Source organism: Staurois parvus, unplaced genomic scaffold (genome assembly GCF_062004578.1).
Source record: "Staurois parvus isolate SC_StPar_1 unplaced genomic scaffold, SC_StPar_1.0 ptg000634l, whole genome shotgun sequence".
NCBI classification, from domain to species: Eukaryota; Metazoa; Chordata; class Amphibia; order Anura; family Ranidae; genus Staurois; species Staurois parvus.
The window spans coordinates 1,017,737-1,036,911 of NW_028318430.1; the positions used below are offsets into that span (position 1 = coordinate 1,017,737).

The 19,175-nt window shown below is 42.7% G+C and overlaps 1 protein-coding gene across 8 annotated transcripts in view; it reads left to right on the forward strand.

The window, feature by feature from the left end:
- The window catches only part of INPP4A (inositol polyphosphate-4-phosphatase type I A), a 173,627-nt gene that overhangs the window by 142,362 nt on the left and 12,090 nt on the right, over nucleotides 1-19,175 (forward strand). For 6 of the 8 annotated variants that reach the window (XM_089693465.1, XM_089693462.1, XM_089693464.1 and 3 more), the window contains 5 exons: nucleotides 85-225; nucleotides 1,586-1,683; nucleotides 3,412-3,524; nucleotides 6,177-6,331; nucleotides 17,026-18,218. In XM_089693465.1, coding sequence (XP_089549591.1) covers nucleotides 85-225; nucleotides 1,586-1,683; nucleotides 3,412-3,524; nucleotides 6,177-6,331; nucleotides 17,026-17,206 — 688 coding nt within the window. In that variant the 3' untranslated portion in view covers nucleotides 17,207-18,218. Of the gene's footprint in view, nucleotides 1-84; nucleotides 226-1,585; nucleotides 1,684-3,411; nucleotides 3,525-6,176; nucleotides 6,332-17,025; nucleotides 18,219-19,175 lie in introns of those variants that run through there. The other 2 variants (XM_089693466.1, XM_089693469.1) reach the window with 1 other exon arrangement.

The window sequence follows — 19,175 nt, forward strand, 5'->3', positions numbered from 1 at the left end:
CTCTTCCATTGTTTCCAAAAGATGGTTTTGTAGTAACCCAAGACATTTTTTAAATCCGTCTTAATCTCATTTATTTTCCTGTAGGGATGGATTTAATGTGCGGATTCCTCTACCAAGCGCTTTGTTTGATGTTCTTCCTCGTGAAATTCAAAGTGGGATGCTGCTCAGGGTTCAGCCAGTCCTATTTAATGTGGGGATTAATGAACAGCAGACACTGGCAGAAAAGTAAGGCCATATACCAAAACAATGAATACACAGCAAATATTTTACTTCCAACAGACTTTATTATAATAAAGGAAAATGAAAGAGACCTTGGCATTTGCAGCTTAGGGTGCACTTTGATCCTTGGCATACTCTGTGATAAAGCAAGATAGTAAACCTCTGAAACAGCAGATAATTTCCATTCTGTCACCTTTCATTTCAGTTTTCTTTTGGAACATTGTAGTAATAATTTGAATGGTTAGTGCTCTGGGCTTTATTCATTTAGTTTAACTGTAGGCTAAATGAGCCGAGCTGTGTGTATCCATTGAAACACCCAGCGCCTGGAAAGCCATGCTCCCTGCACCATCTCTACAGCAAATTCACAGACCGATGCACCAGCCTGTCACTCCCCTACCCTCAGTGCTCTCCTGTACAACCCGGACGTTTGAGGAAGCGGTGCAGAAGGTCCTGAAGGCAGCAACAGTGAATATGGACCATAAGTAAATGTTTGAGGACAGGCAGCAGGGAAAGGTACAGTTTTTTTTTACCTTAAAGTGGAGTTCTACCCAAAAGTGGAAGCTTCGCTTATCTGCCCCCCCCTCCGCTGCCACATTTGGCACCTTTTTGGGGGGGAGGGAGAGAGGTTTTCATGGGTACACACTCCCACTTCTGGCTCAGTTTGCCATGGCAAACTATGCCGGATGTTTGCCCCGCAGCCCTCTACGACGCTTCGTGCATGCGCAGTGGAAAACCGGCTGTGAAGCCACAAGGCTTCACTGCCAGTTTCCCTTAGTCAAAATGGCAGCACCAGCACCGACAGCCGATTGGAGAATCGGCTCGGGATGTGGACACCACTGGATACCTGGACAAGGTAAGTGCCCTAATATTAAAAGTCAACAGCTACAGTATTTATACTCCTTTGTGCTGTCAGACTGATCCCCACAGCTTTTTTTTCCCCTCCTATACTCTGGTGGTCAGATGGCATCTCACATCATCAAGATGTGAGGACACCAAGGAACAATCCACTGCCAGAGTGTATGGGAGTGTCATCTGCTGGGGAAGAGGAGGACTGAGTAAGTAAAATAGCCTTTCCAATCCCCTAGACCTAAAGGAGTATTTAGGCTAATTTGCTAAGCTGCAAATCCACCTGCTTATTGTTTTGTTGTTTTTTGTAAAGTTGCAGTCTTAGCTTTCATCAGTGACCCCTCCTAGAATGTCTAATCTTGAAAGTGAGTGCTTATGGTACTCTCTACACCTGGAGCTCCAGTGTATGAGCCATAACTATTTTTCTTGCATGCTTCAGTAAAAGTTGCTTCCTAAGTTTGGCTAAGTGGTACTTTTACATTCCACTCATCTGACCTTTTATTTTCTATGATGGTTGCAGGTTTGGAGATACATCCCTGCAGGAAGTCATAAACATTGAGAGCTTGGTGCGACTTAATTCATATTATGAGCAGTTCAAAGAAGTCTTACCAGAGGACTGTAAGTTTTACTTATCTAATGCATAAACATTCTACTAATTTGCTTTACCCCCTAGATGTGGGATGTTGGCTACCTTTTAAACAGCTGTGTGCAAAGTGCAGTTAGCCATAGGAACAAATCAGAAGTTGACTTTCATTGTCTGGACTAATCTATGGTGATGTTAGTTACTGTATTATTAATGAGACATATATTTTGGATGAAAATATACCAAGAATGTGTAATGCGCCAACTCCTCATCCAGACATATAAATGAAATAAAAAAAAATTCTCCAGTAATCCCATGCAAAATAAATCCACACTCCAATAAAAGTCCAACTCCCAAATCACAGAATGTCCAAATTAGTGCATTTAACAATCACTTTCCAGAAGACGTGCTTGTGCTCAAGATACTCTCCCTGCTCACCTTTAAGTTTGGTCTACAAATTATAATAGGTCAGTTGCGTTTATACAGAAGTAAATACTTTTATATGGTGCTGAATCCAAAATTTCTTCACTCAATCACAACTCCAAAAACATGTATATAAAAAATAAATATTTATATTGTAGTGCAACACCATTTAATTTAAAGCTAATGGTTGAGTTCACAAAGTCTATACGCTCACATTACAGCAAAACACACTGTGCTCCACAACAGTATTGTAAAGTGTTCACTTCAACCAACATATACAATAGTGCTTCCCATCACCAATGAGTGTGCTATGCACTCACCCTCTTCCTTGAACCATATATCATGTAGGTCATAAGCACTATAAACGTTGGTAAATCTTTTGCTTGTCCACCATTATCCCTTAGTAGCTGTTTCCTTGCTACTGGCCCTTTAAGAGACCGGATTTCAGCTTCCCCCCGGGATGGTAAGTGCTCAGGGAAAAAGAGGACAAATCATTGTGCAACCCCATAAAAAAGATTTATTTTATTAAGCTATTAAAATCCACTCACAAAGTGCAAAACAATGAAGGCTTGTAATTCCCATGACAGGAATGCTTCCTTCTCACCACACTTCCTGGTTTGCACAATACTGGAAATGATGTCACAAGGCTCCACCCACACATTACGTCACTGGTCACATGACTTCCTCAGGACGTCACACGTTAGGTCACTAGGCTCCTCAGGACGCGTTACGTCACTGGTGAGTGATGTGTGTTTTGCTGTAATGTGAACATATAGGTTTTGTGCACTCAACTGTTAGCTTTAATTTAACAGTGTTGCACTACGATATATATTCTGTTTTTATATACACGTTTTTGGAGTCGTGATTGAGTGAAGAAATTTTGGTTTCATCGCCATATTAAAGGATTCCCTTCTGTAAAAACGCAAGTGACCTATTGTAATTTGTAGGTCAAACTTAAAGGTGAGCAGGGAGAATATCTTGAGCACAAGCACGTCTTCTAGAAAGTGATTGTTAAAAGCACTAATTTGGACTTTCTGTGATTTGGGAGTTGGACTTTTATTGGAGTGTGGATTTATTTTGCATGGGATTACTGGAGGATTTTTTAATTTCATTTATATGTCTGGATGAGGAGTTAGCGCACTACACATTCTTGGTTTATATAAATTTTAAGTGAGGCTACACTTAGTGGGTGCAGCAATCTTCGTTTGTTTATTTTTATTCAGGGTGTAGCAGGGTGTGAGTCTTTTCAATTTTTCCTATATTTTGAATGTTTTGTATCTAGTGATTCCCAGATTTGGTCCTATTTTTCAATCAGGCTTCTTCTCTTTTATTCTTTTTAGGTCTCCCTCGATCTCGGAGTCAAACATGTCTTCCTGAGCTGCTCAGGTTCCTCGGACAGAATGTTCATGCACGAAAAAACAAAAATGTTGACATCCTTTGGCAAGCTGCTGAGGTATTGAACAACATAATTTATAGGAGGAAGTATTGTCAATGACCATTAGAGTCTGTATTTCAAAGAAAAACTTTATACCATATAGTTACTGCTCTGAATGCTTCTTTTCAACACATTGACGTTAAGCCATTTGGGCCTAGAATGCCTGAGCTTTTGCCATCTTTTGGATCTATGGGTTGGCGCATAGACCTATACACAAAGTGTAGGGGTTAGTATAAATACCCACATAGTTGTGGTCATAACGTTCCACATTCCATTTCGATCAAATGGTTGCAAGCATATTAAAGTGGCTCTAAAGGCTCAAGGTTTTTTTTACCTTCATGCATTGTATGCATGAAGATAAAAAACCTTCAGTGCACAGCTCCCCCCCCCCCCCATACTAACCTGGGCCTGATCTCAAACCAGTGATGTGCACAAGAGCAGCGGCTCTCCCAGGTCTCTCTCTCATCATTGGCTGAGACACAGCTGTGGGAGCCATTGGCTCGGTGTCGAGCACACACAAGTGCCCCCAGAGCAAGCAGTTTGCTCTGGGGGTACTCGGTAAGGTAGAGGGCTAGAAGCACCGGCAAGAGACCTGAGAGTAGGAGGATCGGGGCTGACCTGTTCAAAACTATTTAACAGAGCAGGGCTATATGACATGTATATTATTTTAACCACTTGCCTACTGGGCACTTTTAACCCCTTCCTGCCCAGGCCAATTTTCAGCTTTCAGCGATGTTGCACTTTGAATAACAATTGCGCAGTCATGCAACACTGTACCCAAACAGAATTTTTATCACTTTTTTTTTTAGACAGAGCTTTCTTTTGGTGGTATTTAATCACCATTGGGTTTTTTATTTTTTGCTAAACAAACTAAAAAAGACTGAAAATTTTTGAAAACAAACTTTTTTTCTTAGTTTCTGTTATAAAATTTTGTACATTAGTAATTTTTCTCCATCATTGATGTGCGCTAATGAGGCTGCAGTGATGGGCACTGATAGGCTGCACTGATGGGGCACTGGTAGGTGGCACTGATGAGCATTGACAGGCATCACTGGTGGGCATTGACAGGCAACACTGGTGGGCACTGAAAGGCAGCACTCCTATATGGCACTGATAGGCAGCACTAATGGGCACTGATAGGCAGCACTGATTGAAACTGTTAGGCAGCACTGATAGGCGCCACTGACTGGCACTGATAGGCGCCACTGACGGGTGGCACTGATAGGGGGCACTGATTGACGGAAATGATAGATGGCACTGAAATGCAGGTCTGATGGGTGCTGATATGTGGCATTGATGTGCACTGATGGGCACTGTCAGTTGGCATTGATGGGCACTGTCAGTTGGCATTGATGGGCACTGTCAGTTGGCATTGATGGGCCCTGTCAGTTGGCATTGATGGGCACTGATAGGTGGCATGGATCAGCACTGATGGGGCTACACTGATCATCAGGGCACTGATCATCAGTGCCCTGATGATCAGTGTAGATGTTCCCTCTGAGGAATGCCGCTTATCAGCTCTCCTCACGCACTATCAGCCGATAACCGGCATTTCCTGTTCACATGCGATCAGCTGTGATTGGATACAGCTGATCGCATGACAGAGCCTGTGTCATTGGCTTTTTACTGTGATTGGTGATCTGCTGTGTCCCAGGGACACAGTGCACCATCGATCGCCGCACACGCCTGGGGGCGTGCATGTGCAGTTATAGTGGGAGAACGTCATATGACGTCCTCCCAGAACGAGAGAGCCGCCGCCCGCACAGTCATTTATGGCGGGCGGGAGGTGGTTAAAGAAAAAAAAAATGAAGACTTTGGAAATGCTTTAAGCTGGAGTCTCCTGCACCCATACAGGAGTTGATTGTCTACAAATATGGTCTACATTGACCTGTGTATTTAATAATAAAATGCCCAGAAAGGTCTGAGTCATGGGTTAATCATATTTTGCAGTCCCATTCTTACTTTCACTGTAACTACCATACACTCTACCATACAACACTGTTTTTGTAGCCTTGCATAACACATAGTGACATATTCTAACTAGCACAGGTCCCCAGTTCCCTTTTATGTGATGAAATGTCAACTGTGACTTGTATATTGTCATTTGAGAGGATCAGACCTTTACATTAAAGGCATCAGTTTTATTAGTTTCCAGGTACATTTAAAATGCTGTTGGGCATTTTTTTTATAAAAATGAATTATGGTACATTCAGTAAAATTGTGAAAAAGAAAAAATGTAAGTTTCAACCTCTGGTAGTCAACATACTATGAGGTATGGGGAGCATCAGCAGCAGCCCATGACCTCATCAATGGTCCGCATGTAATATTCCATTTATGAAATTGTAAAGGAGACTTTCAGAACTTGCAGACATAATTTTCAGAGATGTGTGTACATTCTACAGATGTGGTTGGATATTGGAGATCCAGAAGAGAGAAACTTGGGGTGTGTTACATGAGAAAGCTATCATTAGAGTCCCTTTGCCAAATAATGCTCCCGACACTTATTGCTGGGGTGCCATGGCTGTACAACTGTCAACAAAGGGCCACAAGTTTGACACTGTCAGTTTAAACAGTATGGTAAAAATGGGAACATACTTAGTTTGTTCAGTTTATTATGAATTTATTTTTTTATTATATCTTTTGAATTGTATGTTCATTATCCTTAACCAGATATGTCGACGACTTAATGGAGTTCGGTTTACAAGCTGTAAAAGTGCCAAGGATCGTACTGCTATGTCAGTGACACTGGAGCAATGTCTTATTTTGCAACATGAACATGGGATGGCCCCACAGGTCTTTACACAAGCTTTGGAGTGTATGAGAAGGTAAGGAAAGCTTGTTGTTTATTAATGCTTAAGTACAAGAACTGGATGAGCTACAGATGTGGGCTTCCCAAAAAAAGTTATTTCTCCACAAAAATAAAGATTGTGTACTTGGTTATTATGAACATTTCTAGATAGCAAGAGCATTTTTCTGCAAATCTCTTATTTGTATTCTCATATAGGAGTAATTAAAAATGCCATTTTGGTCCGAATTTTTAGGTTAAAATTTTAGGGATCCAGATTCTTATAAGAGTTGCAAAATGCAATTGTGCTGGCTGCACTGATGAAATCAATAAGGAAGCAATACGTAATGTCCTACAAAGACTGCAGCCATTACTATGATTGGGAACGCATCTGCAGGTTATGCTGGTTCACTTGCAGCTATACATTGGAACATAGGTAGGCAACCTATTGTTTCTAGGTGGTATGGAACTGACAATCCAGCCAATTGTGCTGGGAGAGGTTGTCAAACAATGCAGGAGCCATAGTTTGCCTACTTCTGCTCTAAACATCCCAGCTCCTTGTCAGAGCGCTCATAATGTTTGAATGTTTGTCACGACTTTGCCTCCCCTTGCCATCTCACTCTGTTGATATGATGTTCCTGCATCAATGTTCTATGTGCAGAAGCAGCTGTGGAATAAAAATATCTAATTGATAAAAGTAGCATTTTATTTCCTTTTAATGTGCTCGTATAAACATAGCATTCACATCTAACCCTGCACTTTACTTTCCTCAAGAAAGGATCTGATACCAGTCTGCAGCCTTTCCCCCCTTTGTAATTTAAAGATGCCCCCTCCCCCTTCCCTGGCTTGTTCTCCTCTGCCTTGTCTCTGTGTCTGTTTTCATCCTCATTCTCAGTTTCATCTTACCCTCTCTGTTTTGTTCTTTTATTTGACCCTTTCTTAGTTTTAGTACATACACGTTTCTTTCAAATTGACTTTTATTTAGGGAACACAGCAGGGGTGGACTGACAACTCATGGGGCCCCCGGGCAATAGGGGATCATGGGGCCCCTGTGTCCTTGCCCAAACTCAAAAAAGCCTATGAAAAAGGTACCAGGGGCATCTCATGGGGCTCCCTACTGACCCCGGGCCCTCAAGCAGTGCCTGAGTTTCCAAATGGTCAGTCCGCCCCTGGAACACAGATAAGTTACATTGGCATTGATAGCTTAGCTTTTGAGGTTATAGACAGGGCCACTGTTAGATATCACGGGGCCCTGTACAGCATACCTGACAGCCCCCCACTGCCAGAGGAAATATCCAAATTATATTTATGATAAAAATACACTAAAAACATTATTAATGGACACAATCCCAACCATATTCTTGTGAAATCTAAATGATAAAACTGTACTGAGTTCATAAATAAAGCTGTGTGTGTAATTGAGGTCTTGGGGCTCATTCACATGGGTGCTGTGGCCTGTAGAGTGGGAATCAATGGTTTGTTTTTGTGGCTGTCGCCGTTTGCAGGCAACCTATGTTACACTATGGAAATGCTGCAGGTCCTAATTTGACAAGCATATGGGTGCAGGTGTACAGACCTGAACACAGACAGTGAGCGTTCAGGGCCACTTCCCCACGCCTTCACACCTGTCAGATTAAAACCTGTGTTCATACAGCTGCTGTGTCCCCATAGTGTAACAGGTGGCTCCAGCCACATGAACAACCCCCTCATTCATGCTGTACAGGCCAGAGGACCTGTGTGAATGGGGCATTTTTGCCATTCTTTTTTCTTCAGGCAATTAATTTCAATGGGCTGCCTAACGTGTGGGAACATGCGAAAATACTGCAGGCATATTATTTTAAAAGTGTGTTGCACCTAACCGCACAGTAGTGGCTGTGAATGCGTGTGTGTTTACTAGACGTGTGGAGGTGCAATTAAGTTTGCCTCATGGTACCTGCACACATCTGCAGAGGGCATTGCATTTCATTGCTGTGCAGGAAAATGTGTGCTCTTGCATGCGTTTCTGCACCACAAATGGTGTGAACAAGTTCCTAAGGGCCGGTTCACTCTATAGAAACGTAGTCTAGATGTGTTCCAGATGCATTTTTTATGCGTGTTTGTTACGTGTTCCGGTGTGTTTTTTATGCGTTTTTGACGCGCTCCAGTTAATTTTTCTTCATTTTAATTAGGGACATGTGTGTTCCAGTGTGTTTTTGGTGCATTCCGGTGCATTTTTTTGCATTGTACCGTGTTCCAGTATAGTTCTGTGCAGAAAAAAATGCAGAATGTTCTACTTTTTTTTTTCTGCAACCGGAATGCACCGGAACTGCAAGCACTGATGTGAGCTATGACATTGACAAACATTTAACCTACTTTTCTGTGTGTTTTGGATGCAGAAAATAAGCAAGTGAAACACGTGTAGTGTTAACTGGCCCTAAAGACCGGTTCGCACTATAGAAATGCAGTCCAGATGTGTTCTGGATGCGTTTTTGCATGCGCGTTTTTGGCACGTTCCAGTGCGTTTTTGATGCGTTTTAATGCGTTCCGGTGCAAATTTTTTTTTATGCATTCCAGTTCATTTTTTCCCCTTCTCTTTTTCTTCAATTTAAATAGGGACATGTGTATTACAGTGTGTTTGTGGTGTGTTCCAGTGTGTACAGGGGTGTTTTTGGTGTGTTTTACTGCATTCCAGTACAGTTCTGTGCAGAAAAAAATGCAGCCTATTCTACTTTTTTTTTTCTGCAACTAGAACACACTGGAACTGCAAGCACTGATGTGAACTATGACATTGACAACCATATAACCTACTTTCTGTGCGTTTTTGGTTGCAGAAAAAAATGCAACTGAAACACGTCATGTGAACTGGCCCTAAAGGTTATTATAGGTCAGGGAACGGGACTGACCAGGAACTGTGAATTCAATCAGACTAGTGATGAGATACAATCAGGAATTGTATAATAATGTGATATCTGAGCTGGAGATGATAGGAAATGAGACACATTCACTTGATCAGTAAATAAATAGTTAAATAAAAAGAGTGGGACGGGGATGCATAGATTTGCAGAGGGAATAAGTGATGACAGTGGGTGGGGGTCAAGTGGTATAAGGAAAGAGAGGTGTGTAGCCATGAACAGAAAGGGATCAGCAGTCTGGGGGAGAGAAACAAAGTTGCAATCAAATGTAAACAGAAGGAAACTTGAAAGTGTCAAACCTGTGGAGGAGAGCAGGAGAGCCAACATTTCGAACACTGAGCCGCTGTGTAATAGAATGACAGGAGCAGGGGCGGACTGACCATTTGGAAACTTGGGCACTGCCCGAGGGCCCGGGGTCAGTAGGGGGCCCCATGAGATGCCCCTGGTACCTTTTTCATAGGGTTTTTTGAGTTTGGGCAAGGACACAGGGGCCCCATCATCCCCTAGTGCCCGGGGCCCAGTGAGTTGTCAGTCCGCCCCTGGACAGGAGGCTAACAATGAAATTTAGCAGCTGAAGATGGGCTTGTCTGCGCCCGGGCCCTCCCCCCCCCCCCCTTATCAGCGGCCCTGGTTATAGACATCCATCATTGGCAACAAAATAACATATGCTTAACAGAAGTGGCCAATAGAAAAAGACCATCACCATTAAATTGAAAGCAAAACAATGTAGCGGATTGGATGTTGTAGCAACAAAGTGCTTTCTTTTTCTATATCACAAAAAGAGAGCAGGGAGGATTGGGAGAAATCAGAAAGGAGAAGGATGAGGAAGAAAGCAAGTGGTAGGGTACTAAGATAAGACGCTAGTAGGAAGGTGTATCTGCAGCAGTCTGTGAACATATTATCTAGTAAAGGCAGTTTAGCTTTCAGAAGCCTAGGTGCTGTAAAAAAAAAAATTCTGTGTCATTGAAGATAGAGGTAGTCTAACTGTCAGAGTTGGTCCCATTTGCATTGAAGTCAGAAAGTCTTTAAATTGTTTTGAGTCTTTGTGCACCATCTAGGCTGACCAAAGAAAATTTTTCATCTGTATCTCAGCCATCGGCCACTAGCCTTTCCATATACATTATACTGTATAATTCAACCATTCAGGTAGTGGAGACACAAGAGGATTTCCAGTATCTAGGAATAGTTTGGTGAGCAATGTAAATGAAAAATCTTAGTATGGATCCCTTTGCCACTGAAAATGATTGTGAAAGCATTGTGAAGACCATGAGCTTGGGGGAATTCACAAGGTGTTCTTGATATAATCTATTATATAGCTTACTGGTAAAGTCCCAGAAGCATTTGATGGGTTGGCAGCCCCAGGGCCGCTGTTAGATATCACAGGGCCCTGGCACCCCCCCCCACTGCCAGAGAAAATATCAGAATTATATTTATGGTAAAAATGTGTGTAATTGAGGTCTTCGGCTCATTCACATGGGTGCTGTGGCCTGTAGAGTGTGAATCAGTGGTTTGTTGTTGTGGCTTGAGCCGCTTGGAGCTGTTTTCAGGCAACCTACAGTATGTTACACTATAGAAACACTGCAGGTTCTAATTTGATAGGCATATGGGTGCAGGTATACAGCCCTGAACACAGACAGTGAGCATTCAGGGCCACTTCCCCACGCCTGCACACCTGTCAGATTAAAACCTGTGTTCATACAGCTGTTGTGTCCTCATAGCATAACAGGTGTCTCCAGCCACGTGAACAACCCACTCATTCATGCTGTACAGGCCTTAGGACCTGTGTGAATGTGGCATTTTTGACAATTTTTTTTCCTCAGCCCATTAATTTCAATGGGCTACCTAACGTGTGGGAAGTGTTGCACCTAACCACACAGTAGTGTGGTGCCATGTGTTTTTGTGGCTATGAATGCATCTGTGTTTACTAGATGTGTGGAGGTACAATTGAGTATTCATGGTACCTGCGCACATCTGCAAAGGGCATTGAGTTTCTTTGCTGTGCAGGAAAATGCGTGCTCTTGCTTGTGTTTCTACAGCACAAATGGTGTGAACAAGTCCTAAGGGCTGGTTCACAATATAGAAATGCAGTCTAGATGAGTTCCGGATGCATTTTTGCATGCATGTTTTTGATGCATTTTTTAGCATGTGCTGGTTTGTTTTTGACACGTTCCAGTGCCTTTTTTATGCATTCCAGTTAATTTTTTCTCTTCTCTTTTTCTTCAGTTTAATTAGGGACATGTGCGTTCCAGTATGTTTTTGATGCGTTTTACCACGTTACAGTACAGTTCTGTGCAGAAAAAATGCAGCATGTTCTACTTTTTTTCTGCAACTGGAACGCACTGGAACTGCAAGCACGTATGTGAAGTATGTATATAGGATAAGTGCAGCGCTAAAAATAATCCGGACTGATTTATGGTAGCAATGTTCATAAATGGGTAGTTAGTCCACAATATAAGAGCTCAAAGGTGATATATTATTCCCACGATCGTAGTTCGAATAAGACTCCGTGAGAGGCAGGATATGTATAAAATGCGCACTCACCGGAAGCACAAAGAAAATGCGCAATGTATCAGCAAAAAGGAGGTCTGCCAGGGGGTCCCTTTCAGGATACGAATGCAGCCAGCTCAGGATGGATGGACATCGTCTAGGTCAGGGGTCTGCAACCTTTAAGACATAAAGAGCCACTTGGACCCGTTTCCGAAGGGGAAAAAAAGACTGGGAGCCGCAAAACCATTGCAACATTTAAAACAAATCCGACACTGCATATATTGCAAAAAGCGCTCTGGTCATGAAGGGGGTTTAAGGGCCCAGTAAGCAAAGGGTTAATCAGGGCCACAGTGTATCGTCATAATCACAATCATAGCCTTAGGTCAGTGGTGGGCAACCTTTTTTTTCAACTGAGCCAAATCTCGCCAAAACCACGATTGAAATTTATTTTGAGAGACACATTTTTAAAACTGAAAATACATCCCCCATATAGTAATTCATCCCCCATAGTAATTCATCCCCCATAGTAATTCATCCCCCATATAGTAATTCATCCCCCATAGTAATTCATCCCCCATATAGTAATTCATCCCCCATATAGTAATTCATCCCCCGTATAGTAATTCATCCCCCCATATACTGTAGTAATTCATCCCCCATATAGTAATTCATTCCCCCATATAGTAATTCATCCCCCATATAGTAATTCATCCCCCATATAGTAATTCATCCCCCATATAGTAATTCAATCCCCATATAGTAATTCATCCCCCATATAGTAATACATCCCCCATATAGTAATTCATCCCCCATATAGTAATTCATCCCGCATATAGTAATTCATCCCCCATATAGTAATTCATCCCCCCTATAGTAATTCATCCCCCATATAGTAATTCATCCCCCATATAGTAATTCATCCCCCCTATAGTAATTCATCCCCCCTATAGTAATTCATCCCCCCTATAGTGTCAATTCACTTACCTTTGCTCCGCGCGTTCCTCTCGCTGTGTTCCCGCGCCGTTCGGGTCTTCAGGGCGGACTGTGAGAGGAGAGGAGTTCGTCACGCTGCCCCGCCTACATCCTGACAGCCAATGTTTGGAGGAGGGAGGGGAGCGGGCGCCCGGCACACAGAAGAGCCGCATTAAACTGTGTAAATAGCCGCGGCTTGCCGACCACTAAGTTACGGCAACCCTGTTGCATGTCACCTGGTGGGCAGTGTGCTCCGGAGCCGCAGCAAAGTTGAAAAAGAGCTATATGCGGCTCTGGAGCCGCGGTTTGCCGACACCCGGTCTAGGTGGATGTTCTCAAAACCGGAGGTCCCCTTTAAGGACACGGGTGCAGCCTCTTAAGTACAGTGGAATAGTCACCAGAGGGAGCTCTGGGGGATTAAATGCTCAATGCAGAGCAACAGATGGAAATACCCATAGTGTAGTAATGTCATAAAAATTTAATGAAGGCTGTTATGCAGCTGCAAATATATATATATATATATATCTATATCTATATCCTCATACATGTAAATGCTGAACATGTGCCAAAGGTTGTATCAAACCAGCAGGCAGGAATATTGCAGCAACAAGTTGTTATGAGCACTAACCAGCTGGTGATCAAATGAGGCCGCCGGATCTCCGTGACCCGGCGGCGTGACGTCAAAGCTTGCAGGCTCCTCCAAGACACGTTTCGTACACTAGTACGTCTTCAGAAGGGGTGTGGATTGGATCTGCGGAGCATAATGGATTGGACTCCGATCCATTATGCTCAATCCGCAGATCCAATCCATCCTGCGGGGATCGTCGGCTTTCTTTACAACTTAACTTTTCTTGGAGCAGGTCCGGGACAACTGCGCATATCCCGGTTTCAGGCACGATCAATCGATGATAGCAGTAATTCTATCATCAATTGATCATGCCTGAAACCGTGACATGCGCAGTTGCTTCAGGGGGACATATCTACATGGGAGACACATTTTGCCGATACACCAGTGTCACCCCGCAGGATCGTCCGCATGCAACCTATACGGGGTGACACCGGACCGTGCCAAGAAAAGGTAAGTTGTAAAGAAAGCTGACAATCCCGGCAGGATCGTCGGTTTGCTTTACAACTTACCTTTTTGTGGTGCGGGTCCGGTGTCACCCCGTGTGGTCGATGTCACCCAGTGCGGACCGCACCCCCCGCACTTGCCTTGGGACGCCACTGGCAGGAGTACCCACTTATCAGCGTCCCTGGGCAGCCCCACCAAATATGAAAAGTATTGCTAGAGATATAGTCTGACATCAACAACAGGTATCCAGGTGGAAAGGGTATACAGTATATGCACATTATAAATTATACCAATCATCAGGAGGCTTTTAAAATAGAGAAGACTTTAAGTACACTTCACTGATCTCCCTCTGTATGGAGCTGCTTGTCTCAATGCAAATCTTACATATCAAGCAGCATGCCTCATACATGCAGTGTGAGAGATTGTATTTTGCTTTATTAGTCTAAGCAGCATATTTATTAATATGTGACATTCCTTAATTATTCACTGCAGGTGAATCTTCCTGGTGCATATGTTTTTATGTACAGTCATTGATTTAGCAGCAAACAATGTATGATCCATGCCACATTAACGTCATGATAAATATGCCTCCTTATACTGTATGTTGGCTAATGTGTTCATTTGGCTTTGTGCAATATCTATAATTAAAGGTAGACTCCTGCCGAAAATGAAACCTTGAAATACATACAGGAACACAGCCTACATGTTCCTTACTTTGGTTTTTCATCCAGTCATTTCTGTAGTGCTCTAATGCACCCCACTTATTTTCAGATAAAGTGAGAACCCCTGTTTCCAATGCCAGGAAAGAATTCCCAAACCCACTCAGGCTCCTTGCAGTGTCTCACATTTAGAAAGCCTGATACCTAGGTGTCAGTAAGTGTGTTAGAAATTATTGGTGAGGTGCTCTGTGGATTCTGGCTACATTGGATCAAAGTAAGCTGAACTGATTCTCAATGAAACCTTGTCACAGAGACAGGGAATGAAGGGAAGTCTCCTAAAAAGACAGACAGCTAATTATCAGTAAACCTACGGGTTGACCCCTGATACCTGAGCATTACCTGGACATTGTAGGTTACAGCAGAACTGACTGAGATAACTAACATGAGAGCCCTGTGCATGTAATCAGTGGCAAGTGTTGTTAGAATGGTTAGGACTGTCTTGTACAGTTTATAACCATACATTATTATACAGGATTTATATAGCGCCAACGGTTTGCTCAGCACTTTACATTATAGTGGGAGACAATACAGTAATAATACAGTTCAATACAAGAGGGATTTGAGGGCTCTGCTCCATGGAGCTTACAATCTAGGAGGGCGGGGTGAGTGGTACAGTAGGTAGTAACTGTGGGGGATGGAGTGGTTGGAAGAGTAGAGGATTCCAGAATTAGCGGAAGGCGGGATAGGCTTCCCTGAAGAGATAGGTTTTCAGTGATCGCCTAAAGGCAGGTAGAGTAGGTGAAAGTCTGATAGATTGGGGTAGGGAGTTCCAGAGGATGGGTGACGCCCTGGAGAAGTCTTGGAGACGAGCATGGGAGGAGGAGATAAGGGAGCTAGAGAGTAGGAGGTCTTGCGGAGTGTATGGTTAGGTTGATATTTAGAGACCAGATCGGTTATGTAAATTGGGCAGTGTTGTGGATGGCTTTATATGTCATTGTTAGTGTTTTGAATTTTTTCTGTTGGGCAACTGGGAGCCAGTGGAGGGATTGGCAGAGAGGGGTGGCAGATACAGAATGGTTAGTAAGGTGGATGAGTCTGGCAGCAGTGTTCATGATAGACTGGAGTGGGGATAAACTGCGAAGAGGTAGGCCAATGAGGAGGGAGTTACAGTAGTTGAGGCGTAATATGACAAGGGAGTGAATGAGTTGCTTAGTGGTTTACGAGGTTAGAAACGGTCATATCTTGGAGATGTTGCAGAGGTGAAGTCTACATGATTTTGTCAGTGATTGGATCTGGGGCTGGAAGGACAGATGGGAGTCTAGGATTACCCCTAGTACCCTGGCGTGAGGGGATGGACTGAGGATGGTGTTAGCGATATTTATGGTGAAGTCAGTGGGGGTGGTGGGCAGTGGGGAATACCAGGAGCTCAGTTTTGGAAAGGTTGAGTTTGAGGAAGTGGAGTAACATCCAAGCCAATATGTCACTTTTGTCACATGTATGTACCCTTAAAGCATCCCACTTGCTAAGAATACTAGACACTGACTGTAAAGTGTTTAATCTGTATGTCAAAACCAGCTTAAAGTGGAATTCCCAGGCTCTTACTAACTAAACATAAAACTGCTCCCACCTCTTCTGACTCCTGTACTAACTACCCTGTAGAAAACAATCCTTATACTTGCCCATTTTGAGAGCTCTCCAGGCTGGTCACGTGATCTTCCCAGCGACTGGCTTCAAGAAAGAAGAGAAAGCACTGATAATGGATGGAATGCCTGGGCAGTGACGTCTCCCATAGGCTTTCTATGGGTCATCCACTGTCTACTGTCTCTCCATTCCCCTCAAGCCACCACTGGGACCCAATCACATGACCGAACCAGAGCAACCTAAGAATAAGCAAGTACAAGCATCTTCCTTGTACAGGGTAGTTAGAAGAAGAGTCCGAAGAGGGTTGTGTCCTTTTTAGGCTTAGTAAGAGCTTGGAATTCCACTTTAGGCATAATTCATAACGTTTCTTGTAATATTTAATGTGTAGCCCTGTCCATATTAAACCTAGCTAAGAAAAGTGTTGCAGTGAGATATTTATGATTAGTGCGTATTCACACCTCATCATCAAAATAGGTATTTTTCAGCTCGATCTCTGCAGTAATTACCAGTATCTCATTAACTCTCCAATCCCACCATATAAGTTACTATCACGGTAGTATAAAATGTCATCTTCAAAGCTGAAAGGGTCAAATCCTGTAAAGGTTGTTCATGGTCCGCTTGCATTTCAGATTGCCACTGCTTTGCAGCATGTTGATGCATGGTAGCATGGACTAGTGGCTGTCACAGCTAGATCAAACATGAAAGCCTACCAGAAGTCTGTTTCTTTTACTCTTCACTAGTTTACAATGCTTTTTTCTTATGTTTTTTCTCTTTCTGTTCTCTCTTTTCTCTCCTTTTTTACTCTGCTAATCTGCTAAACTTATTTTACTTATATCACTTTTACCTTTGTCCTACAAATATACTGTCCATTTCTAACTTGTTCTCTTTATGTTGCGTCCTCCCTCCTGCTTCTTTATTTTCTCCACTGTATGTTTCTTCATTTTAATTTAATTCCCATAATCCTTTTTCTTTTGCTCCCCCCCCCCTCCCCCGAACGTTATCCTCTTCACAGCATTGGAACGCGAGAAATAGTCACCCAGAAGAACTTGAGTGGCTTGGTTCCGATCCGAGATTTCAGGCTGGACCCCAGCCTCCTTTACTCTGTCCCTTTGTTAGCACTCAGCCCTAACTTACTTATAGTGTGGCTGTTCCTCAGCATAGCATACCTGGTGGCCAGATTTCGTTGCAAATGAAGACTGGGCAGAGATGTGTATACCTGGAAGTGTGAACCCCCCTGGGGACGGGAAAAGGGACACCCAAGGGAAATAATTGAGCTGTACCCTAGATCTATGCCTTACTATTTTACTCTTGGAGTCTGGGACAGCTCAGTGGAATGGAGCAAACGGTTTTTGTATATATAGCTTCCTCATGACTACATACCTCCATGTCTTGATGCTGCTCTGTATTTAAATCATGCAAATGCAATACATGCAACTATCGCTTTGTAGCTTATGTACCAACAGATACAGTATTCTATTAGATTTTGTATCGCACCTGCTCTTGCCATTTCACATGGCTCATGCCTGCTTTCCAAAGCATAGATGCTTATCTGGGAAAACTATACTTTTTTGTTTTTTGGGGCCCTTAGTGGCTCTGTAATTGCTTTAGAGTACATTTTAAATTGACTGAACTCTACAGTGATTGAATCTCCCTCAGATGCATGCTGTTTAAAAAGTATTTATTTTTATGTAACTTTTTTTAAAGCGAAAAATCAAACTGTTCTTCCCAACTTTCTGCCTCCTCCATTTCCTTGTTATGACAGTTGTTAGACTAGTCCTGCAGTAGAGTCTACACAGAATTGTAATTGCACCACTACATGGGGCAACTTTGCTATTTTGAGGTTTAGTGTTGCCTCACGAAAAATCCATTGTGAAACCATTTGGTGTTGAGATGGGTGGTGGGGCAATGGTATGGTCCAAAAAAGTGCCTTCTGCACAGAACTGAATGAATATTACAGCCTGTGATGTTATATGCTTCCTTTATCCTTTAATATGCCAAAGTTAGACATGCTTTCAGACATTTCAAATATTTTATTTCAACTCTATGTACAATAAATGGGACAAAAACATAACAAATCTGTCGGGAGTTTACGTTTTATGGGATTGGTGGCTGTGGTGGGTTTATATTTGTATGAACAGTATAAAGTAGATGCTTGTACTAAATTGGGTTTTTGATAGCTTGAATAATAAAGTTTGCTTTACTGGAGTTTTATATGCATGATATTCGCTGACTTCTGTGATACAGTAGAGACCATTTGTATCACACGTATGGTTACCATCCAGTAGAATAGTATTTTACTTTTGCAAACTGGTCTTGTGCACATACAAATCTGATAGGTGCAGGAGAAACTGAAACCACACTTTAAACATTTTAACAATGAGGTGGCAAATTGCCTGAAATTTCACATAAAATTCAATTTACTAGTTCTGTGAATTACACTAAAGCAGGCCATAGATAAGTCAAAAACCAAACAAAAAATCTTGGTTGTTTATTTTTGGCATCATCAGTGTACCAGCTGTCGCAATCGAAGGTGCCTGATCCAACATGCTGGATTTTGTTTATAAAAACTAAACAAATGATGGCACAATCATATGCACCATTTTCGTTTTTCGGTCCAGAGAATATTTGGTTTTCGACTGGTCTATGGCCAGCCTAACACCCCTTACTCTAAAATGTTTTCCTAAAGTGGAACTAAACCCATCAATTTAAAGGTTAAATTCACCTTCTAACAAAAAATATTAAATGTACATATTTTGCATTTAAAAAAATGTGCATTTATTATTTTTTGTTTTTGGAGCCTGTAATACATTGTACCAGTGATCAGCAGATCGCTGGTGCCATGCAGGTCTCTCCCTGACCTGTCTGTATATCTGCTTGCTCGCACATCCCGTACAGGCAGCAGATACTGACAGGAAGGCTCAATGAACTGCCGTGGCGATGTGGAGCTGCAAAGGCTGTTGGAGTTTGTAGTTTTCCAATTCACAGAATACCGTGAATGAGTGAGGCAACTGGGCGGGCAGAAAATTGCGACAGCTAGCGGGGAGGAGAAGATCCCCCCTAGGTGTCACAACTGAGATCGGGGGTTTGGGGACCGGTCCATTCGTAACATGTTACATGCTACACCCTGAATGTGGGTGTAACATGTTACTAAAGGTGAACTAA